General features: G+C 47.1%; 2 protein-coding genes across 2 annotated transcripts in view; both read right to left on the bottom strand.

Moving 5' to 3' along the window:
* Window positions 1–838: 838 nt before the first annotated feature.
* EFCAB3 (EF-hand calcium binding domain 3) lies at window positions 839–8,565 on the bottom strand. Its single transcript, XM_077313909.1, has 10 exons — window positions 8,314–8,565; window positions 7,175–7,259; window positions 6,500–6,576; window positions 5,935–6,078; window positions 5,150–5,221; window positions 4,217–4,334; window positions 3,938–4,131; window positions 2,934–3,118; window positions 2,402–2,506; window positions 839–1,287 (listed from the first exon to the last, which is right to left on the bottom strand). Exons 2-10 carry the CDS (start codon window positions 7,240–7,242, stop codon window positions 994–996), a joined length of 1,257 nt encoding a protein of 418 aa, XP_077170024.1. The 5' UTR covers window positions 7,243–7,259; window positions 8,314–8,565; the 3' UTR covers window positions 839–993.
* The window catches only part of LOC143825520 (uncharacterized), an 86,474-nt gene continuing 70,009 nt past the window's right edge, over window positions 7,350–23,814 (bottom strand). The window contains exons 54-79 of the mRNA XM_077313548.1: window positions 23,491–23,559; window positions 23,238–23,306; window positions 22,955–23,026; window positions 22,674–22,745; window positions 21,942–22,046; window positions 21,620–21,691; window positions 20,877–20,981; window positions 20,081–20,149; window positions 19,797–19,865; window positions 19,362–19,433; window positions 18,591–18,695; window positions 17,674–17,745; window positions 17,267–17,371; window positions 15,880–15,948; window positions 15,602–15,664; window positions 15,077–15,181; window positions 14,170–14,241; window positions 13,637–13,741; window positions 13,354–13,422; window positions 12,946–13,050; window positions 12,120–12,179; window positions 10,727–10,831; window positions 10,366–10,428; window positions 9,634–9,738; window positions 8,969–9,040; window positions 7,350–7,402 (exon numbers count right to left, since the gene is read on the bottom strand). Of these exons, the coding sequence (XP_077169663.1) occupies window positions 7,350–7,402; window positions 8,969–9,040; window positions 9,634–9,738; window positions 10,366–10,428; window positions 10,727–10,831; window positions 12,120–12,179; window positions 12,946–13,050; window positions 13,354–13,422; window positions 13,637–13,741; window positions 14,170–14,241; window positions 15,077–15,181; window positions 15,602–15,664; window positions 15,880–15,948; window positions 17,267–17,371; window positions 17,674–17,745; window positions 18,591–18,695; window positions 19,362–19,433; window positions 19,797–19,865; window positions 20,081–20,149; window positions 20,877–20,981; window positions 21,620–21,691; window positions 21,942–22,046; window positions 22,674–22,745; window positions 22,955–23,026; window positions 23,238–23,306; window positions 23,491–23,559 (2,102 nt within the window). The remainder of the gene's footprint in view (window positions 7,403–8,968; window positions 9,041–9,633; window positions 9,739–10,365; window positions 10,429–10,726; window positions 10,832–12,119; window positions 12,180–12,945; window positions 13,051–13,353; window positions 13,423–13,636; window positions 13,742–14,169; window positions 14,242–15,076; window positions 15,182–15,601; window positions 15,665–15,879; window positions 15,949–17,266; window positions 17,372–17,673; window positions 17,746–18,590; window positions 18,696–19,361; window positions 19,434–19,796; window positions 19,866–20,080; window positions 20,150–20,876; window positions 20,982–21,619; window positions 21,692–21,941; window positions 22,047–22,673; window positions 22,746–22,954; window positions 23,027–23,237; window positions 23,307–23,490; window positions 23,560–23,814) is intronic.

The following is a 23,814-nucleotide window of genomic DNA, read 5'->3' on the forward strand; positions in this document are numbered from 1 at the left end:
TCCATTTTTTTTAAATGGGGGGGGGGGCTGCCGTGTGACTCCACCAAAGACAGTACCCTCATTTTTTCACTTGCCAAACCCAATAAAAGAGCAAGACCCCAAAGCGTATTGGGAAGATTAAAATGATACAGTGACCACTAGTGAAGGACATGAAATGGGAAAATACAGTCCGGTCTGTGGTTGAACTGGTTCAGGTGGTCTGTAACCTTTCAATAGAGCTTGCAGGAAGCCCGAAAAACATCAGAGTGGCTGCACTCCACTGTTCAGCTCTTTTGGACTGCCTTATACAGTCCCTTTAAATGAAAAAGACAGTAGAAGACAGCCCCGGAGAAAGAGCAGATAGCAGACGGGGGTAGATCTCCTGGTTACAGACTCCCCCCTTCTACCTTTCTTTTGCCACAGCCAGAAGAAAGGGATGGATCCCCCAGGAATGGACACCCCTTCCACTTTTCTATTACTATCATGAGCCTTATCCAGCAGAAAGGGGAGGGATCAGCTGGGAGTGGAATCCCCTTCCACATGTGTGCCGACTGTGGCTGGCTACAGTCGGCAGAAAGCAGGGACACAGTGCTCCCCGGAAGGCACTTTGCCCCTTCCATTTAAACCTTCCTTTCAGCTCCCGGTGGCTTTTCTTGAGAGGCAGAAACCATGGCCGTTTAAACTTGTTTTCCGCTCCTGGGGGATAGCCACAGGCAGCTGTGGCTTAAATGGCTCCCAGCCATTCAGCTGTTTCTCATGAAGAGCAGTCCAACTCAAGTATCTTGTTCCTTGCTGCATTTCCTGACAACCCAGCTTGGTGCTGCTCAAGAAAGGGGGGCCCCTCAAAGCGACAAACCTCTTCTATCTGAATTTCTCACTGTATTAGCCACTCTACAAAGGTGGAAACCGGCACGCCACCCACTCAAGCTGCGCGATCCGGATACCAGCGGAAGACCGTTCTGCAGAACGCCCTTGGACTGAAGCGGAAGAAGCCAGTGCCAAACGCAGACAGGGCTACTTCTTACTTCCCCTGTGCTTCCCGTCAGCGGAGACCAGCTTGTCCGCGGGGCTGGCCGGCCGGGAGAGGCCGTGATACAGCTGGTTGTCATACTCCTGAAGTTCTTGGGGAGTCAGCAGCTCCTGGCAGATGTTCCAGGACCACGAGTAGGTGGAGAAAGTCTGATAGAAGCTGGGGTTCCCCGATTCCAAGCCGATCTCCCCACCACGCAGTCGCCGCCACAGCTGAAGGGACTTATTGCGTTCGCGGACAGCAAGAGCCTTGCGGTAGTTCTCTGTCGCTTTCTTCACCTGAGGAGGAGAGGCAGAGACTCTTGAGCAGGAGATTAAATTGTCTATGCGGCTACGAACTATGCCGTTAGGTACCTTATGCTTCGTAGCAATAACCTGCTAACTTGAGCTAAACCTGCAACAGGCCATGAGTAGAATTAAGCAGAAGATAAAAAATCAGGGGGATATAGCTCGAGCTGCTGGATTCCAGGTGCTAGCTAGAAATAAATACGTTCGTGCCCCAGGTTCTTATTTACTTGGTCTCTCAAACAGCAGAGAAAAGCCTTTACTTTAGCGAGATATTCAGCCCTGCTCACAGCAGTATTATTAGAAGGCCGTCGTAAGAAAATCCCTTTCTCTCAAAGACTCTGTCCCTGTGCAAGGGGACAGATAGAAACAGTGGAGCATTTTTTACTTTATTGAACCCATACGCACCATGCTATGAGATTACAAGCAAAGATTTTTGGGCCTGTCATCAGTATGAAAGTATTAAAAACCCGCTGAGTGATGAGAAACTCCAAATTACAGCTTATGCTGCAAAATTCTGTGCAGCTGTTACTAAATTGCGTATTAATCTCAGCATTTCCTAGTTGATAAGATTATCCCTCTGCAGATGGGGTTCGGAATGCAAGTCAGCAATGAGACAACGAGTCTTGGCATTTATCTACCAAAGGGTACCCAACTGTTTTGTTTTAACCTGTAGGCAGTTTGGAATTCTGACACAGTGTGGTGGGCGCAGCCACAATATGGCTGCCGCAAAATGGCTGCTGCAGGAAGTAGAGCTAGCCACAAAATGGCCGCTGCAGGCTACCTTCAGTCACACAGTTACAATACTTCTGCTGTGGTGGCCTCAGTGGAGACCCTTTATCTAGCAATTTGGGGGAGAGTAACAATAACAAATTGCCTGAGGAAGTTGTGGAATTTTTGTTCTTGTAAGAAATGTTGGGCAAAAGACAATCCAGAATGCCTCAGGAATAGGCAAGGAGTTCAACCATTAAAGGACCCATTGAGTTTCTTGTCATAGGTTTAGGACACTGAGGGATGGGCCCGTTCCATCTAGGTACAGAATGCCAATTCCAACACAAACACAGACTCATACAAGGAACAACTGGTGTTGGTGTTTCTAATTACTTACTCCTCTGCGAATTTCATCGAGGTTGTGTATAGTCAGACGGCGACCTCTGGATGTTAGTTCCGGACCGAGGGTGAGGGAGGGCCTGGCAGACTTGGAAAATTTGCTCTGTAGGACAAAAGAGGCAGAAACCGAAGCCAAATGTTTAACTATCATGTCCTGGAAGACCGGGAGCAATAACATATGACATTCAAAGAACACATACTTAGCAACACCTAGCTATCCTGAAGTGATCTGCCCTGCTCTCTGTGGACTTTAATGGACAGTTTTGGGACATTTTTTGGCAAAAAAATGTCTCGACTTGTTTCGTGGCTCTTGGAAGTGCATCCCAGGTTCGTGACAGCTGTAAGAATATCCCAGTCTTGCAGTAACCAACTGAAGCCTGGTGCAGAGAACAATTTGGTGTCACAGTTCTACTGGTGAAGCTAAGCAGCTTTGACCCCAAGCATTGTCTGGAAAGCGGGGGGCAAGAAATATTATCATCCCAAGGTATTATTATCGCTTGCGCTAAAACCCAAACCAAGCCTGCTCTCACCTCTGGCAGCCACTTTCTCTTGCGGAAGAAATGGTCCTCAAAAGACGAGACAGGCTCCATCATCCTTTGGGCCTCCAGTTTGTGGATATCCTTCTTTGGTCTTCCTGACATCACACAATCCCGGTTGGGGATCAATGGAAAGATGGGTATCTTAGCATAGGGGCTGTCAGAAGGGGTAGTGGTCGCTGGCAAAAGGGAAGATAAAAAAAAACAAACACATCAGATGTTCAGAGGATCCCGGCCAAGGATCCTTTGGTCAGTGCTACAGATAAGCTTCCAAACCTGTCAGAGCTTGGGTGGTGGAAGGGCAAAAAGGACCAGAAGCAAGATTCTCCCCTTTGGCTGCTGGTGGAGCAAACAATTCTATGGCTGATGATGCTGAAACATAAATTGTTCTAGATTTTCTATTCCTTGGCTCCACCAAAGGAAGACGGCAACCAAGAAATCGGAAGGAGATTGAGGCTGGGAAGGGCGACCAGGGAGGAGCTGGAAAAGATCCTTAAGTGTAAGGATATGTCCCTAGTTCAGGATAATTCACACCATAGTCTGGCAGGGGTGTGAAAGTTGAGTGGTGGACAAAGGGGACAGGAAGAAAGTGGATTCATTTGCCCTGTGCTTTTGGAGGAGAATCTTACAGATACTGTGGACCTGTCAACCCATCTCATGTTGGGTCATTCCCATCAAGACTGAACTCTCCGTAGAAGCCAAAATGCCAAACAGTAGGCAAACTGAGGCTACTGTGAGACAAGAGCCATTAGATAAGGCAATAATGTTAGGAAAAGTGGAAGGCAGTAGGGAAAGAGGATAACCCAATGTGAGATAGATTGACTAGCCAAGTTTGCAAGATCTGAGTAAGGCTATTAAAAATAGTTGGTAATGAATTCGTAGGATCGCCATAAGTTGGAAGTGACTTGACGGCTCTTAACAGACACCCACGCAAGCATGCCTTACTCCCAAACAAACATTTTATCATCCAGGAGCTGGAGTCCATTGGCCGTTCTTACCTTGGAGGTTCCTCACGAAGGACTCCAGCTCTTTGTCTTTCATGACGACGATACGACCAGCCCCAGCAAAGGCAGCTAAGGAGCTTGACTCTTTTTTTTGTACAGAGCTTCCATTCCTGACCCACTGGTGCTTTTTCTCATCAGCATTCCAGACTTTCTTGCCAGTACATTCCAGGAACTTCTTCCGGTAATAACTAGATACAACCATCAACGTCATCTTTAGAAAACATCTCAACAGACTTTGCCGAAGAGGCATGCCGGGGTGTGTCTGCTTCTCACCTGACAATAGCTGTGGTGGTGTTCTTTGGCAATGTAGACGTTTCCACCAGTTTGGACAGGAGCTCAAAGAACAAGATCCCGCGGGCATCGACAGTTTCCAGGCTGCCTTTCCTTGGGGCTGGGAGAAAGAACAGATGCAGAGTCAGTAGCATAGAATTTACTTGGAACATTCCCTCCCCCGCCAACATACTCCTTATGCAGAACTACTGCAAACATAACCTTCCCATCATCTAGGACAGGGGTGGCCAGCAGGGGCTGTAGTCCATGGACATCTGGAGAGCCACAGTTTCACCACCCCTGATCTAGGCTAGAATCATAAAGTTGGAAGGTACCTCATGGGTCATCTAGTCCAACCCCCTGCACAATGCAGGACACTCACAACCCTATTGCTCATCCACTGTCACCTTCCACCCCCTTGAGCCTTCACAGCATCAGCCTCTCCGTCAGATGGCTCTCTAGCCTCTGCTTAAAAATCTCCAAAGATGGAGAACCCACCACCTCCCGAGGAAGCCTGGTCCAATGAGAAACTGTTCTAAAATGGAGTTTGTGATCGAACGAGCTGTGTTCATCCTGGTCCCTAATTAACATCTGTGGTGATGTCTAAACGCGGCCCCTGAATGAAGACCTGGAAGAAATCAGAGGTGAGGCTGCTGTCTCAATTGAGGACCTGAAAAATTGCTCCCTTGCACAGCTAACAGGAAAAAAGTAGACAGGAAAAAAGCACATGCCCAAGACTTAAGTCACAAATCTCCACAGTAACCCTCGGAAATCAGTTCCCAACTCTTCCACTGTTTAGCAGTAAAGCTTTATATCATCATAAAAAAAAAAGGGCATTCAACAACTGCAGGAGTTTTTTGCAGGACGCTAGACCCTGCGAGGACAGAATCCACAGACAGGACAAGCAGTCAGTAAAATCACATTTCTCATTCTTACCTACAGCTTGGAGGAAGCATCTGCTGTTTGTGACGATGTTAAGGAAATCTTTGAAATTCACCCTTCCGTCTCCTGCCAAAGAATCCCCCGATGCACCCAGGAAAAAAAGAAAGAAAAAAAAGAAGAAGGGGGGGATTAAAGAGGCACCCAACTCAACAAAGCCTTATTCCTGACCCTGCTTGTGACTACACCAGTTCTCAACTTGGGGGTCAGGACTCCTTTGGGGGTTGAACGATCCTTTCACAGGGGTCACGGCAGGGCAAGCAGCTTGGCCGGGGGGGGGGGGGCACCATCCACACAACAGCCTTGCGGGGTAGATTGAGAGAGTGTTCGTCTGTCTGGAGCAGTGGAAAAGGGCGAGATCAGCGAGATCAGCAAAGTCGGACAAGAAGCAGAAACCACGGGGAAAAACGATTTATACACAATCATGAACAATGGATCTTCATGCCATTGGTCAGTTTTAGTTTAATTTCTGTGAAAGAACACTGGCATGATTTTATGGTTGGGGGTCACCACAACATGAGGAACTGCATTAAAGGGTTGCGGCATTAGGAAGGCTGAGGACCACTGGGCTAGACAATTCTGCACTGTTAGAGGCTACTTAATTCTCTGGTGCACTTTAGCATTCATTCTCTGCATGCTAACTTCTGGTTTTGTAATCCAGACATCATTAAGATGATATAACTTCAGGCGGGCAGCCATGTTGCATTATATTCGAACTGAGCCATGATGTGGGGGCAGATCTCTTGCTTTAAAATAATAACTAAAGGGGGAAAGGTGCTCACCGTCCATGTCCGCACACACAAGCTCCTCAAAGGCTTCTTCCTCAGTCAAGTCGACCCCCAGGTCCTCCGCCATGGCCTCCAGGGCTGCAAGATCGATGGTGCCATCCAGGCCCTTGCGGAAAGCATCATAAGCCGTGCGGAAGGCTGAGCATGGATACGAGGGGAGGGGAGAAGAAGGGACACCCAAAGATTTATTTTATTTTGTGCCTTACATTGGTATTTTGTCCTTGCCTCAAAGATCTCACTCAGGATTAAACTTAAAAAGTAACGTGCTCACAGACGTTACCATTAGGACAAAATTCTTTCTTCTGGTGTGTGTGTGTAGATGTCTGTCTTTCTAACCCATCACTGCTCAAAGTTGCGCCCAAAAGCATCCCAAGGGTGCACCCCCCTCTCCCGTTCTTGAGGTTCATAGTGTGAGTGGCTGTTTTAATTTAGTCTGCTAACCCACCTCAAATAGATGGAGCTATGGGGAGAAGGATCTGTAGCATCTCTCTCCTCTTTCAGCAGGCACAACAAAAACAAGCTCGGACTATTTTATGGTTTGTTCTGAATGAAAAATTACCTTCCAGTTGTGAACTTGTCAGGGTTTTTGCTGCTCTGCTCTTGGTCATCCCAGAAGCAAACGTTGAGGAGAAAGCCCTATTAGGAAAAAAAATACAGGTATGCCAATGGCCTGATGCATAGTGACCCCTCCCCGTCGAGGCCAGAGAGAGTGGGTGGCCAAAACTGCGGTGACGTCACAAACCTTTCTTTGAGAAGCCACATCGCTTTCAAGTAAGGAAAGGAAAACGGGATGGCTAATAATTTGGGTCAAAAATGTCATTTTGGTTAATGTGATTATAACAAAAACAATAAAGAGGTCAGAGGGAGAAAAAAAAGACCTTTAAAGAGGTAGTTTGCTTCCATTCTCTGCCTTAAGAATCATAGAGTTGGAAGGGGCCTCCAAGGTCATCTAGCCCAACCCCCTGCAGAATGCAGGACATTCACAACTACCTGCCCACCCACCTCCAGTGATCCCAGTTCCATGCCCAGAGGAGCCCCCCTGTGCTTTCTGTGCTTGATGCCAGAGGAACGTTCTCCAGTTACTCTCCTGCGAGATATAAGGTCCTTTGGAGATGCTGATGTCTTTCACATTGACTAGCCTGGGTAAGTACCACTTATTCCTACTGAAGCTGAGAAAATGAAAAACTTACAAGCCCTAAAAGTTCCCATGTTAGATGCCACCAACTTTACTTACTGCCGTGCAGCCTGGGCGTGACTCTTCTCCGTCACCTTGGGCAACTTCAGCATTTTCGAATCTGGCATTTGGCTCAGATATCTTGCTAAGGAGGAAAGGAGAATATGTAAAAGCTCAGTGGCAAAACCATGAATCCTCCCCCATCCCTCAGCCCAGCAGGACACTAAAGCTCTGTTCAAAATCTCCGGGTCTCCAGGGCCTCCCCTGGCTGTAACCGGTTGATGACTGCTAAAGTTGAACAGGAATAAATGGGCAGAAGTGCAATTTCAGTTTTTTGGTAGAATTTTAAAACGTCTGCATTTTGGTATGTCGTGACCCGCCCTCAGCCTTTTGGGAAGGATGGAATAGAAAGAACGAGATTAAAGATGAGAGGCAGTTTGGTGTAGTGGTTAGGAGTGCGGACTGCTAATCTGGCATGCCGGGTTCAAATCTGCACTCCCCCACATGCAACCAGCTGGGTGACCTTGGGCTCGCCACGGCACTGATAAAACTGTTCTGACCGGGCAGTGATATCAGCGCTCTCTCAGCCTCACCCACCCCACAGGGTATCTGTTGTGGGGAGAGGAATGGGAAGGCGACTGTAAGCCGCTTTGAGCCTCCTTCGGGTAGAGAAAAGTGGCGTATAAGAACTTCTTCTTCTTCTTCTACTACTACTACTACTAAATGAAAATCACCCAAAACCAAGAGCGTCATCCTGATGTCTCCAACATCACTTCTGGGCGATGTCAGCATGTTGGGACATTCTTGGTCCAGGTGGGTGGAAGAGGATATCCAGGGGGAGGGGGGCAAAGATCACCACAAAAGTGGCTGTTTTTTGGGGGGGGATTCCCCCCACTTTTCAAGACTCCCAAATCAAAGAGAGCAAGCCTAATTGTGGTTTCCCCCAGCCCCGGGGTGGTTGGGGTGGGCTCCTTAACTACACCCCACCCTTCCTGTGCATAACCTCCTCTGAGCCATGCAGGAATGATGCATCATGGGGCCAGAGCCGGAGGCACACTGCACCTTGGGGGCTGTTGCTCAGCCCGATGCCGGTTCTTTCACTACCCTGTTTCTTGTGTCCTCCAGCTCTCATTGCCACGGGAGTGGAGAGCTCTGGGTTATTCCCTAAAAGCAGCGATAAGGAGAGTTGTTCTTCTCACCAGAGGAGGTTGGAATTCCAGGTGTAGTCGCAGTGAATCCAGGTGCCCCATGGAGCTTTCAGCCTGCTGTTTCTACCCACCTGTTGCATCTTCCCCCGTCCTTCCCTGGTTTCTTCCTAGCAGGCCATAATGCCCTCCGCATTTGGGAATGGGAAGGACATTATGGGGAAGAAACCCCCTAAAGAGGCTGCACACCAAGTTTCTTAGTCCTCTGACATTCCCGGCTTCAGACTGCAGGCCTTAAAACTTTTGCAACCCTCTCTTGAAGTCAGGGCATTGTGACCTGTCATAAGCCCTGTACCGGGACAACCTGTAACCCCCGGCGATGGTGGGAAATGCAGGGAAAGCCAGCTGGAAACCCAAACTGGCCTTTGAATTCATTTGTTTTCACCAAGGACCTAATTGCGACGCACGCCCATCCATTCCCTTGGCAAACAGCCGTTGAAAACATAAACTCTACTTAATTTTATTTATTTTTATTTACTATTAAATTCATATCCCGCCCTTCACTTGTGTCTCAGGTCAGCTAACAGCATTGTTAAAAATACAATGCAACTCAAATAACATCCGTAGGCGGTAAAGGCCTGCGGATTTTACCCTGGCTTCCCACCACCATATGGCGTGTCCATTTTTCCCAGCGTCAAACTCAACTTACTTTTAGTTCTGGGGAGGGTTAAGGTCGCATTGCATGCCCTTATGAGGTCACTCAGGGTCACTGTCCCGTCCTCTGCAAAAGACGGAAAGATAAGTTGGGGAGGGAAGGGGGTAGAGAAAGGCCAGTATATTCAACGCTCCGTGGCAGAGAAACAGGGGGAGACTGCAGCCGGCTGAGTTGGTTTCTCTTCACAGATGGACTTATTTATTTGATATCTACTATGCCTGCCTAGCCCAAGATTCTACGAGGCACTTTAGAGCAGGGGAGGGCAAACTGTGGCCCTCCAGATTTCCATGGACTACAATTCCCATGAGCCCCTGCCAGCGCATGCGCTGGCAGGGGCTCATGGGAATTGTAGTCCATGGACATCTGGAGGGCCACAGTTTGCCTACCCCTGCTTCAGAGTAATGAAAAACCACCTGCAACATAATATAATATACAGTTCTATTACAATCAAAAGTTACGGCCTTCGAAATCAAAATCCAAGTTGTTTTTAAGACTGCAACCATATTGAATTAGGATTGGTGGGTGGATGGGCCACCAAAAGTCACACCCGGGCCATGGATTTCAAAGGCAAGAAGACCTGGTTGTGACACGGGGATCTGGAGATTTGGGGAGGCAGCCGCTGGAACTCTCAAGATACTTGACTTGGCCAGATCACTCACCATTACGTTTGGTCAGCTTGAGGGCCTTTTGCAGCTCCTCGGGCGTCAAATAGATCCCCAGGGCAGCCAGGACAGAGTCCAGGTCGCTGATCTTCACCTTTTTGCCTTGAACAGAAAGTCAGCGGTCAGCAGGTGTGGGCTGGTATTTACCGTACGTCTCATGCAGTTTTCATTAACTTAAGTTGCCTCATTTGGCCAAATAATGTGGGTATCGTTCGTGTTACAGATCAGGAAAGCTGAAGTTGAGCAAAACCAAGACAACTAAAACAGTTCTGCAGGGAGCTCTTCCGCCAGGCATGTGGTTGAGGTTGACTGGAACGAAACAACATCCACTGGGCCCCTGGACCTCCCTCCCTTGAACCCATGCAACAGATATGACCAACCATGGGCCTGTTAGATGGTTTACTTGGTTAGAATGATATTTTCTTGTTATTTTTGTTACCTTTCATTCATTACAATCACTGAGTTTGATGTATTGATCTTGTTTATTTTCTACGTGAACCGTCCTGAGCCTTAGAGGAAGGCGGTATATAAATGCAACCAATCGACCAACCAATCAATAAAGAGCCCTAGTCCACTCAAGGAACCCCAGTCCTTTCCAACCCATTGGCCATGGAGCTATATGGGTGCTTTTGGTGGCTAGTCCTTCTGTTGAGACACACAAGATCTTGCTCCACTTGGGTCATGCAGCCTTTGCATCTCGGCCCTTTCCTCACAGAGGTTAAAACTCACTCTGGATGCTGGGGATGGCATGGGCAGCCCATAGGAAGTCCTTCAAGTTCACCGTCCCGTCCTCTGCAAAACAAAAAGAGCAGCCTGAATGGGAAGGACGCCGACCCCGATGAATTCCAGCTTATGTCCCTTTCCCGCTCCCTCAGCATGGCTTTCCCCTAGTACTGGGTGGCCAAAACTGTGGCTCTCCAGATGTTCGTGGACCACACTTTGAAATGCCAAAGAAAAACATCTGGTTGCCCACTGGAGCTTAGAAGATGGGATCACCTTGTAGCAACAGAACATGTTGTTTCACACTTGCATGTAAAGGATACTTAGCAGTTTGGGTGCAAGACTGAAGCTATGCAGACACACCACTCACCATGTACCGTTGCTAGCTTCAGAGCCTGCTGCACCTCTTCCGGGGTCAAGTGGATCCCTATATTGGCCAGGGCGGACTTCAGCTCGCTGACAGCGACCCTTTTTTCTTTAACAAACGGGGAGAAAAAAAAAACGCACTTTGGTCAGGCATGGATCTGGGAGGGATTACTGTCCATCAGTCGTATTGTGTAAAGTCACCTTTCTCAACTTTTTTACCATTGGGAAAGCCCTGAAACGTTCTTTAGGCGTCAAGAAACCCCAGAAGTGGCGCGATCATGCCCACCTGGACCCCTCCCCTTCCAGGCCCCTCATTGGCCATTTTGGAAGGGCTGGGCGGGTCTACATGACCATGTATGGCCACATCGCCCAATAAATGTTTAATAAATTTTTTAAAATATATATTAAAAAAATCACTTGACTCCCACCCCTTCGGGAAACACTTCCAGGGCCATCAAGAAACCCCAGGGTTTTATGAAACCCTGGTTAAGGAAGCCTGGTGTAAAGTGAAGCGAGACCAGCATACGAAGGGAAGAATGGGATACCTCTTCCCCAGCAGGTCCACTTGGGTGCCCCCCACTGAGAATACTGAGAATACGTAAAATAAAGTATAAACTGATTAAAGTATTCACTGTTGCGAGATTCCTGCATTTGTAAAGGTTGCAACAGGGAAGTTACTTTGCAGGTGTGTCCCGAGAGCTACAGCATGTTTAGACGTGGATCCTACCTTTAAAAGTCTGTTCTAAATCTACATTTTGTTCATATTGCTTAGAAAGATTGTAGGAAGATTGTAAGTGGGTGGAATTGTCTCTTGAGCTTGGCTCTTTTGGCCCTTTCTTGCATTGCCAGGGAAATGCTAATTGCCCAGTTGGGCTCGGGAGGCAAATTTCCTCCAGATTGGCCAGGAATGCTGTTTTTTTTTGGGGGGGGGCATCATTTGGGCATGGAATTGGGGTCACTGTGGGTAGGCAGGTAGTTGTGAATTTCCTGCATTCTGCAGGTGGCTGGACTAGATGGTCCTGGAGGTCCCCTCCAGCTCTATGATTCTGTATCATCAATTGACAATGGGAGGCCTTAAGATATGAACTTTATTGTACACCTTGTACACCAAGGGCGAGAGTGGAAGGATTTCAGTTTTTAATTCTTGAATCAGGGGGGGAAAAAGACGCATCTGACTATTTAGGTTTTATACCGTTGGTTGAAATATGTTTCAGTATTCTTAAAACATCTCCCAGCATTTACTGATATTTTAAATGCAGCTTTACAGTTTGGTCTGAAAGACCACCAATAAATTTGTTGTTGTTGTTGTTGAAGGTTCGCCTGACTTTCAACATGTTGGGGACCCCTTGCTGTTCTGCATTAAAGGTTGTGTTTTAAGCACCTGGGTCTCAGCTCACCCGCTTTCATGACGGTTCTTGCACTTCTCTTAAACGCTTCCAAGTCCACCTTCCCGTCAGCTGCAAGGGAACAACAGGTGCCAAATGATTCTTGAAGGGGTTAAGTGGTTGGGACGTTGGTGGGTAGAAATCTAGAGGTCAACAGGAGTTGGGACGATTGTCAAAATCAGCCCCACAACTGCTTGGCACACACCAAACTGAAGGGCACAAACCGGCCCTGAATCTGCAAGCCTTCTGATGGCACAGATGGTAAAGTTAAAGGTCCTGACATTTGTCCGGATCAACAAAGGCAGAAGAGTTGGTTTTTATACCCCACTTTCCACTCAGAGCGGCTTACAATCGTATTCCCTTATTCTCCCCACAACAGACACCCTGTGAAGTAGGTGGGGCTGAGAAAACTCTGATAGGACTGCTTGGTGAGAACAGCTCTAACAGGACTCTGACTAGCCCTAGGCCACCCAACTGGCTGCATGTGGAGGAGCGGGGAATCAAACCCAGCTTAACCATTACACCAAGCTGGGAGCACACAAGGCTAAAGTGCTGTCTATTGCTCTACCTATAGGTTTGCAAAAGAATACCAGAAGAAAGATTTAAAAATTAGGGGAACTAAATCGACAACATCTCTGAAGAGTAAAAAGTAACACCCATGCCACCTTATTTTACGCTGGCTTTAGTTTGCTTTTCTGCTACTCCCAGTGAGTTTTACCAGCTGCTGGATCACTTTTGCAGCTCAGATGGATTGTTTGGGCTGTTTCAATGGTTTTAGTTCATGTTGCATACGGTTTCCAAGAATGCAGATGGTCATAAAAGATCGAAAGCCACCAACCGTCCACGGGGGTGTGTTTCAGGGCGTCGTCTAGCTGCTTGTTGGTCAAATGGATCCCCATTTCTGCCAAGACTGCATCCAAGCTGTTAATGCTGACCCTTGACTCTATGAGAGATAGATAGATATGTCTATGAGAGAGTTAGAAGGTCAGCTAGGGAACCAACACCTTTCCTACAGTTCTGGCACGTCTCTCTCGTACACACTGCCGAACTCTCCATCTTGGCAACATGAGCCAGGACAAGGGTCATTATGCATGCATTATGCCCATCACCAGAAGACAGTTATCCAGGTGACCTGGAAGCTTTGAGCCTGTGGCACATGCAGCATGAAAGCTAATAAAAACCAGGACATCTGTCTGTCATGACCCACCCTCTCTCACAGGGCGTTACAAACAGCTCATTAACTCACCGGCTTTGGGACGGGGCTGGACAGCTCTCACCCCCTTCATAAATTCTGCCAAGTTCACCTTCCCTTCCGCTACAAGGGAAAAAGGATCTTATTAAAAGGTGGGGGGACAATCCCAGCAGTCACAAGCATGAGATCATTATCAGTCAGTTATCGTCTAGCGCAGGGGTAGTCAAACTGCGGCCCTCCAGATGTCCATGTACTACAATTCCCAGGAGCCCCTGCCAGCATTCGCATGAAAAATGATGGAGAAAAGGATTCCTCCCCCTTCCCCTGCAATACTCACCATCCACAGGGGTGTGTTTTAATGCTTCCTGGAGTTCTTCTGCTGTGAGATGGATACCCATGTTGGCCAGGATGCCTTCCAGGTCTCGAACATCAATTCTGTCTCCTAAAAGGGGGGAAATAAACCACTGAAATCTTCATGGATGCACATTATTGCAAATTGGGAAATGGATGTAGGCAAACCCACGCGTAAGAGAAGGGGAAAAAGCTCCTATTGGCCTGTTGGAATTGCAATCAGCAAGTAATTGGGTGAAGTCAGCTTTGAAGGGCCCTCGTTAAGCTGAGCGGTACCTGTGTGCTCACTAATGTATCAAGTGGTCACAGGTGAGGTTGCAATGGAAAGAACCCAAGCACCTGCTGATAAAGAACTCCAGAGAACTTAAAAGCCTGATTTGTTTTGTGCCTGTACTGTTTTAGATAGTCTTCTTAAAAAGTATGCTGTGATTCTGGATTTTTCTTTGGACGAAGGCGGCCTCCATGAATGCCCATCTACAATGGCGAAGGCATCGTCCCCCAGACCGCCGTTCCACTCACTTTCAAACATGGCTGGTTTTCGTGTAGCCATGACACGCTTGAGCACGCTCTTCAGGTTCACTTTCCCTTGGGCTACAAACAAAACAACACAAAAGAGGCGGATCAGGTGGCCGAGGCTCACCGAGGAAGGTGTGGGAAGGGGCACCAGCCTCAGTTCCTTGCCATTTGCCCACCCCCAAACTGAATGGAAAAATATTCATCTCCTCAAGGCTCTAGAAGGCGCAGTTTTGGGGTGAGTAAAATGTTTTGCTGTAGAAATCACCCAGCTCCTAGTCTTTTGGGCTGCCAAAACTGGAAGGGCTCCCTTTCATAGGAAAATACTATACTAAATGTGTGACTTTTATGAGAACAGCCAGCCTTGTGTACTGGTAAAGAGTAAGCATGTGCACACAAAAATTTTGTACTGTTTCGGATTTGGTCTAAAACAATTTGGGCCGAATCCTAGATGCAATGATAGCCCTTCTTATTTTCAGATTTGTCTGAATCAAGTTGGCTGAATCTGAAGTTTTGGGGAGGGGGGGGTTGTGCATATTCTTCCTCCCCTTCCCAAGCATTGGAGAATGTCTTTGCTGGCTGAGAAGGGAGGGGGAAGTGCGCCCCCACCAAATAGCTGATAATGACAGATGCACTGAGCTTTTTAAATCCTTCCCCAGAGGTTTGGGGAGAGATTTAAAGGGAGCAGCGGGCCTGTCATTATCAGCTGTTTGGTGGACCGCTCCCTTTAAGTGCTTCCCCAAGCTTTACAGCTGCCTTGATCTATTAGAAAGCTTTGGAAATCTTTCTGCTGCTGGTCTATGACTGCATAGCCCTTGTGTGTGTCTTCACAGAAGGCACAAAAATGAACTGTTTGTCCTCCCACCCACCCACCCCCAAATTCCATCACAAAGGCCTGTTCTTCTCTACTCACCATCAAAAGTGACATGCTTCAAAACCTCCTCCATCTCTTCTTCTGTCAGGTGGAGGCCCATCTTGGCCAGAGCAGGACTCAAGTCCTCAGCTGCAATCATTTTCCCTTAAAGTAATCCGGAAGAATTATTCTGACGCTACACAGAATACTTCCTGGTCTAGTTACTCCCCGCAGGTAAGAATTCATTTCAAGTGACCAAAACAGCGCAGCTTTACAAAAATGGTTCTTTCCCCCCTTTTGGTAGAGATGTTTAGACAGAGGTACTCAAAACTGCCTAATCAAGTGAAATGGCAGGGGGGTGTACCAAAAGCTGGACCTCAGAATACCTAAGATGGGCTGTATGCCTTGTCATTCACAGAAGTAATTCGGAGATGAATGGAATTCCACCCCCACCCCCTCATCATGCTCACTGCCAGAAGATAAATATCTGGGTGACCTCAAAGCTTTGGGTCCATGGCAGAGATAGCATGAAAGCCAAGCAAAACTGTAAATCTGTTCCCCTTCCTACCTAGCTAATTAACTCACCAGTCCTGGGATGTGGCTGGGCAGCTCTGGCCCCCTTCTTAAGCTCTCCCACTTTCCTTTCCGCTGCAAGGAAAAGAGATCTCATGGAGAACAGGGAGCAGAGGACAACCCCTTCTCTCCCTTCCTGCCTTATTAGGCATGTAACATGCTCATCTGAACAAGACAGATATCCAGATAACGTGAGGCCTCGGGATGTGTCGCATGAAAGCCAAGCAAAGTTGCACATCTGTCTGTCATGACCCCCCCCCCAGGGTATTCCAGACAGATCATTAACTCACCGGCTTTGGGACGGGGCTGGACAGCTCTCACCCCCTTCATAAATTCTGCCAAATTCACCTTCCCTTCCGCTGCAAGGGAAAGACCTCATTACGTACAGGGAGCAAAGGACAACAGGAGACAGAGCCTGGTAGGTGGAAACTGAGACCACATTTCTGGGAAGGACTCAGGAGCATCTGATTTCTACATGGAAATTATACTCATGATTTTGACTGCACTCGATCTGGCATGTCTTTATCTATGCGCTCTGCACCAGTTTTTTTTTAAAATCTGGATTTATCATTATTTTGCAAAGTATACTCCGTGTATTTTGTTGCTGTTCCAGTCTTTTTTCCCAGTCTGAGGGGCCAGCTTATTGCCCATGTCACTCACACCTGATTGGTTAATTTGAGGATGGGCATCTGAGGGAGGAATCTTAGCCCCCAATCCTCAGGTAGTCACCATTTCTGTGGCATGAAAGAGTTGTTCCCCCTCCCCTTAGTATACTGCTCTAGCTGTCCTCCAATGGGCAGAAGAAGGGCGTGAGCAAAACTGGACTGATTTTTCTTCGAAAAAAACTTTACCTTGAGGGTGAGGAAATCAGAAAAATTGAGGCAAAACAACATTTAAATAATGTGGGAAAAACTCAACCTTGAAGGAGGGAGAAACCATGGAGAATTAAAAAAAAAATGACGGACATCTGCTCAGAAAGCAGGGTCACGTGCAGAATTTAAAAAAATGACCAGGGGTGAAGGCAAAACCGAGTAAACCACTGGTGCAGAAAAGGACTTACTTTCTTCCCATCAAACCCATTCCCATCTCTAACATTTCTGGAAGATGGCGGGATAAAAAAATTAAAAACAATGTTTAAGAATTTGGGGGGCAAAAATGTTAAATGACACTGAAAGTACAATGTTCATTAATGCAACATGCTGTGTTATCCACCCTGCAAGAAAAGTGCCTAGGCACCAGACATGCTCCATAAAGCGTATTATGCACTGGGCATATATGCTGTATTCTTTGTACATTTGTACTTTGGACATTCTCATTTTCTATACTCCTGTGTTCCTATAGCTTCAGGAGGGCGGGTTCCTGTTCCTCCCATGTTTCACTCCCTCTAGTGGTCAATTTGATATGGCATTGATTTACATCCAGCATAAAAACCTGCTGTATAAATCGAATGCAAGATACGGCGGAAACGAGACAGTGTAACATAGAATCAACCATTACAGGATAGAAAGATTTGTAGATCCACCACCATGTTTGGAGCAACAGAAACACACAAGATGAGAATATGGAAAAGCACCTTTCCCCACATAATATTCTTTAGATTTCACTATTGCTGATTCCCATGAAAAGGAAGATGGAGAAAAGGAGTCCTCTCCCTCCCCCTTCCCCTACAATACTCACCATCCAAAGGGGCACGTTTTAATGCTTCCTGAAGTTCTTCTGCTGTGAGATGGATGCCCATGTTGGCCAAGATGTCTTCCAGGTCTTGAACATCAACCCTGTCTCCTAAAGGGGGAACCAGTGATAAGGTAGATATGGATCCAGCAATATCAGCTCTCACGATCAATGGCCCTAAGTTTGCTTAAGTTATGTATGAATCCAGGGGGTTCAATGGCGCTGGAGGACTAATTGGAATTGGGCCCTTACAGCAGTTTAACTCATTTGGGTAGTGAACACGGGGTATAAACAAGTCAAGCTCTTCTTCTTCTGCCCTGTGTTTCTGGATTTTTTTTTGGACAATCATGGTCTCCTAGACTGCCCATCTACAATGTTGAAGACCTCCCTGCCACGTCCCGCAGTCCACTCACTTTCAAACATGGCCGGTTGCCGTGTAGCCATGACACTCGCAAGCACATTCTTCAGGTTCACTTTCCCGTTGGCTACAAACCAAACAACACAAAAGAGGCTGATCACGTGGTTGAGGCTCACCGAGGAAGGTGTGCGAAGGGGGGCATCATCCTCAATTCCTTGACATTTGCACACACCCCAAACCAACCAGAGATATGTTCACCTCTTGCGTTTGTCCCCAAGGCTCTAGCAGGAGCAGTTGTAGTTCGAGGGATGTGTTTGGCTGCAGAAATGGCCCAGCAACAAATCTTTTGGGCCTCCAAAGTGGAAATGTCTCCCCTTTGCAGGAAAACGCTATACTTCCACAACACCTCACTTTTACGAAGAGAGTCAGTATGATGCAGTGGTGATGTGAGGGGTCCTGTAGAAACCAGGTTTGATTCCCCTCTCCTCCTCATGAGGCCTGTTGGGTGACTTTGGGCTATTCGAAATTCTCTCAGAACTCGGTCAGGCCCACCGACCTCACAAGGTGAAAGTTATGGGTACAAGAAGAAAAACTGATTGTAAGCCGTTTTGAGACTCCTTAGACACAAGTATGGTACCTCCTCTTCTTTTTCTACTAATCAGGCCCTGCCTTGGAACAAAATACACATTCTCGGAGGCTGCTCTGGTTATCCCTTCCACTCTGTATGGATCTTGATCCATTTTCTATAGACTTCCATGAGTGACAATGAGAACAGGCCAACTTAACTCTCAAACACTGGTCTTATTTCTTACTGTACAAAGTCCCACACCCATCAACTACGCATTAGTTGTATTGTCAGAAAAGGCACTGAATATTGATTTCCTTCCCGATGCCTGTATGGAAGCTGATGGGGACCTGTTCATTCCAACATCTTCCAAATGGCATCATGAGGACCTCTTCTTCACTACTCACCATCAGGAGTGACGTGCTTCCAAACCTCCTGCATCTCCTCCTTTGTCAGGTGGATGCCCATCTTGGCCAGAGCAGCGCTCAAGTCATCAGCAGCAACCATTTCCCCTTAGAGCAATCAGGAAGAATTAGCCTCGTGCTACACAGAATGCCTTTTGATACCGTCCATAGAGTTTCATGGCAAAGATACTGGAGTGGTTTGCCATTTCCTCCTCCAGTGGATCACCTTTTGTCAGAGCTCTTTGCTATGACCTGTCCGTCTTGGGTGGCCCTGCACGGCATAGCTCATAGCTTCACTGAGCTACGCAAGTCCCTTCACCATGACAAGGCAGGATCCTTGTCAAATACTTTGGCCACCTCATGAGAAGGAAGGACTCCCTGGAGAAGAGCCTAATGCTGGGAGCGATCGAGGGCAAAAGAAGAAGGGGAGGACAGAGAATGAGGTGGCTGGATGGAGTCACTGAAGCAGTCGTTGCAAATTAAATGGACTCCGGGGAATGATAGAGGACAGGAAGGCCTGGAGGATCATTGTCCATGGGGTCGTGATGGGTCAGACATGAATTTGCAACCAACAACAACAACACAGAATGCCTCCTTGCCTAGGTGGCTCCTTGTGGGTCAGAACACCTTTCAGATGACCAAGAAAGGGCAGCTTTGCAAAAAATGACTCTTGTCTTGGACCAGCCAGCTCCAGCAGAGCCCAGTGATACAGACTACTTGTCTGTCATGACCCACCTTCTCTCACAGGGCATTCTAGGAGGCTCATTAACTCACCGGTCCCAGGATGGGGCTGGACTGCTTTGGCCCCCTTCTTAAATTCTCCCAGGCTCACTCTCCCTTCCCCTGCTAGGAAAAGAAAGAGACCCCATTGAGGGGATCAGAGGATAATCCCACCTTCCCCTTCTTCATTAGGCATTTAACATGCTAATCTGCAAAAGATGGGTATTGAGAAAACGTGAACGCGTTGAGCTCTTGGCCCATGTAGCATGAAAGTACTTTACTTCTCGCTGTCGGATTATGTTGTAGCTTTTAATGTTTTATCTTGTTGGGGTTCATTTTTATGTTGTAGTCCTCCGCAATACCATTTTTGCAATAGCGGCGGGTAATAAATGGAACAAATAAATAAAATAAAAATAAAGGAAAGCAACACATCTGTCTGCCATGACCCACCTCCTCTCATAGGATATTCTAGCTAGTGCATTAACTCACCAGTTCTGGGATGGGGCTGGACAGCTTTGGCCCCCTTCTTAAATTCTCCCAAGTCCACCTTCCCTTCTACTGCAAGGGAAACAAAGATGCTTCATTAAGAACAGGGAGCAGAGGATAATCCCCTCTCACCCCACCTGCCATTATTCTCATCGGCAGAAAGCAGATATCTGGATAACCTGAAAGCCTTGAGCTCGCTGGATATGTAGCATGAAAGCCAAGCAAAGCTGCACATCTGTCATGATCCATTCCCTGTCACAGGCATTCTAAACAGCTCATCAACTCACCAGTCCTGGGATGGGGCTGGACTGCTCTCACCCCCTTCATAAATTCTCCCAAGTTCACCTTCCCTTCCGCTGCAAGGAAAAGAAGAGATCTCATGAAGAACTGGGAGTAGAGGACGATCCCAGGAGGCCTCAACATGAGATGAAGGCCAAGCGGCAGAAGCAGAGGTTGCATTTTTGGGAAGGACTCAGGAGCACTGATCCGATTTCACCTAGTCAACCTTGTTCCCAACTATGGCACTTCTGGGAGAGGATGTGAGAAAAATCTGAAAACAATTCCTTAGGAATGTTGGGAGTAAAGATTTAAGATCATACTGAAAATACAGTATTTAATAATTTAATGGGCGAGAAAGATGTCTAGACACCAGATATGCTCCCTAATGTATTCTTTTGGTATATTTGTGCTTTGGTCTTTAATGTATTTTCATTTTCTTTGCTTGGGCGTCCTTCTTTGGGGGTACGTGGGATGGTGGTTCAGTTCCTCATCATGTTTTGCTCCCTCTAGGGGTCAATTTGATATTGCATTGGTTTACTTCCAACATAAAAGCCTGCTACATAAATCTGTCAGGAAATACGTTGGAAATGAAACGGTGTAATATAGAATCGACCACTAGAGGAAGTAAACATGAGCAGAACAGAACACCCATACACAATGAAGCAATATGAACACACACAAAAAAAGAGAATGTGGAAAAGCAACTTTTCCTCCATAATATTGTTTAGGTTTCACAATTACTGATTCCCATAAAAAAATGGAGAAAAGGATTCCTCTCCCTCCCCCTTCCCCTGCAATACTCACCATCCACAGGGGCGTGTTTTAATGCTTCTTGCAGCTCTTCTGCCGTGAGATGGATGCCCATGTTGGCCAGGATGCCTTCCAGATCTTGAACATCAACCCTGTCTCCTAAAGGGGGAAAAGAAACCAGTGATAAGGCAGATATGGATCCAGCAATATCAGCTCTCATGATCAGAGGCCCGAAGTTTGCTTAAGTTGTGTATGAATCCAGGGGGTTGCAGGACCAATCAGAATTGGGCCTTTACAGCAGATAGAAATTAATTTAACATGGTGGCAGAGATAGCCTCATGGTGCACACAAAGTTGCCGCTGTAACTTGTTTGGCCCTTTGGAAAGACCAAAGGCTTATTTCCTCTTTTCCCATTTTACTTTGTTTAACATCCTTTCTGTTAAAGAATTTCAGAGAACTTGAAAGCCTGTTCTGCTTTATGTTTTTACTGTTTTAGGTCCTCCTAAGAAAAGCTGTTTGTAAGCTGCTTTGGGACTCCTTCGGGAAAGTGTAAAGTGGGGTATAAATGAACAGCTCTTCAAGTTCTGTGTTTCTGGGTTTTTCTTTGTTTAACATCCTTTCTGATAAAGAACTCCGGAGAATTCCAAGGCCTGTTTTATTTTGTGCCTGTACTGTTTTAGATGGTCCTCATGAAAGGCACTCTGTGATTTTGGATTTTTCTTTGGACAATCATGGTCTCCTTGAATGTCCATCTACAATGGCGAAGGCATCCTCCCCAAGACCGACGTTCCACTCACTTTCAAACATGGCTGGTGGTCGTGTAGCCATGACACTCTCGAGCACATTCTTCAGGTTCACTTTCCCGTTGGCTACAAGCAAAAACACACACAAAAGAGGCTGACCAGGTGGCCGAGGCTCACCGAGGAAGGTGTGGGAAGGGGCACCAGCCTCAATTCCTTGCCATTTGCCCACCCCCAAACCGAATGGAAAAATATTGACCTCCTCAAGGCTCTAGAAGGGGCAGTTTTAGTACGAGGAATGTGCTTTGCGATTCAAATGACGCAGCAACAACAAATACCCTCCAAACTGTATTGCAAAAGCACGTTCTTCACTACTCACCATCAAGAGGGACGTGCTTCAAAACCTCCTCCATCTCCTCCTTTGTCAGGTGGATGCCCATCTTGGCCAGAGCAGCGCTCAAGTCATCAGCGGCCACCATTTCCCCTTAGAGCAATCAGGAAGAATTAGGCTCGTGCTACACAGAATGCCTCCTTGCCTGGTCACTCCTCTCAGGTAAGAACTCCTTTCAAGGGACCCAGAAAGGGCAGCATTGCAAAAAAATGGACACAGATGTTCCCCTGTCCACACTGTGTTGAGTGAGGCCACATGATCATTCATTCACCTTATCAGGGGTATCTTGGAAACACACCTGTTGGAATGGCTGACCCCGCCTCCCCTCCATCTCTCTTTATCCGTACCAGTTAATACAGTTTTTAAAATGAGGGCTACAAATTTTAAACCGATACAAAAGGTCATGGAACTGCACAGGTTAAAATAGAGATATTTGAACAGAACTAGTATCCAGAATCGACGAAGGAAACAAAATGGCAGCTGGGCGGACCAAAACCAGGACCATGGAATCTCTAAGGCTGGCCGTAGGTCTTGGCATTAGCAGATTTAATTTAGAGGTGAATGGAGCCTCCTTCTCCATTCTAAATCTTTCAACATGCTCATGGCCAGAAGAGAGAGATCTAGGCAACCTGAAAGTATATGTAGCCAAGGAAAGCTGCACATCTGACTGTTATGACCCATCCCCTCTTGCAGGATATTTTAGCTGGCTAATTAACACACCAATCTTGGGAAGTGGCTGGACTCCTGTGGCCCCCTTCTTCAATTCTCCCACGGTCCCCTTCCCTTCCACTGCTGGGAAAAGAAAAAGACCTCATTAAGAACGGGAAATAGAGGACAATCCTCCCACCCATTATTAGGCATTTAACATGCTCATCTAGGCGGGTAACCGGGAATCTTTGAGCCCATGGCTGGTGTAGCATGAAAGCAAGGGAAAGCAGCACAACTGTCTGCCATGACCCGCCCCCAATCACAAGGGCTTTCCAGCTGGCTCATTCACTCACCGGTCCTGGGATGGGGCTGGCCTGCTTTGGATCCCCTCCTTGATTCTCCCACGGTCACCTTCCCTTCCTCCGCTAGGAAAAGAAAGAGATCTCTTTTTGAATGGAGAGCAGAGGACAATTCGCCCATTATTATGTATATAACATGTTCATCTGCAGGAGACATCTAACTAGGCAACCTGAAAATGTGAGTTCCTGGCACAAGGAGCATGAAAGCAAAGCTACGGATCTGTCTGTCGCGACCCATCCCCTCTCACAGGGCATTCTGGACAGCTCATTAACTCACCAGTCCTGGGATGGGGCTGGGCAGCTTTGGCCCCTTTCTTAAGTTCTGCCAAGTCCACCTTCCCTTCCTCTGCAAGGAAAAAACAGGCCGCTTTAAGAACAGGGAATAGAGGACAACCCCCCCCCCTTTATTAGGCATGTAACATGTTCAATGGCATCAGATAGACATCCGCTCATGAGATTTGTAGCAAGTAAGACAAGCAAAGCTACATATCTGCCTCTCACAAGGCATTCTAGACAGATCATTAACTCACCGGTCTTTGGATGGGGCTGCACTGCTTTGACCCCCTTCATAAATTCTCCCAAGTTCACCTTCCCTTTGGCTGCAAGAAGAAATAGAGACCTCATTACGTACTGCGAGCAGAGGACGACGATCCCAGGAAACATCAAGATGAGATGGAGGCCAAGAGGCAGAAACAGAGACTGCATTTCTGGGAAGGACTCAGGAGCAGCTAATTTGATATCATCCAATCAACCCTGTTTCTAACTCTAGCACTTCTGGGAGAGGGTGAGAAAAAAATCTGAAAGCAATTCCTTAAGAAATTTGGGAGCAAAAGACTGAAATCACACTGAAATTA

This window comes from Paroedura picta, chromosome 16 (genome assembly GCF_049243985.1).
Source record: "Paroedura picta isolate Pp20150507F chromosome 16, Ppicta_v3.0, whole genome shotgun sequence".
In the NCBI taxonomy this organism is placed as follows: Eukaryota; Metazoa; Chordata; class Lepidosauria; order Squamata; family Gekkonidae; genus Paroedura; species Paroedura picta.

Excerpts from the sequence above, each read along its gene's own strand:
- EFCAB3 (XM_077313909.1), bottom strand. The coding sequence starts at position 7,242 with ATGCCAGATTCGAAAATGCTGAAGTTGCCCAAGGTGACGGAGAAGAGT. Across the intron at positions 4,335-5,149 it reads ATGCTTCCTCCAAGCTGTAG|CCCCAAGGAAAGGCAGCCTG; the intron begins GTAAGAATGAGA and ends TCTTTCTCCCAG. Across the intron at positions 4,132-4,216 it reads ACCACCACAGCTATTGTCAG|TTATTACCGGAAGAAGTTCC; the intron begins GTGAGAAGCAGA and ends GGTTGTATCTAG.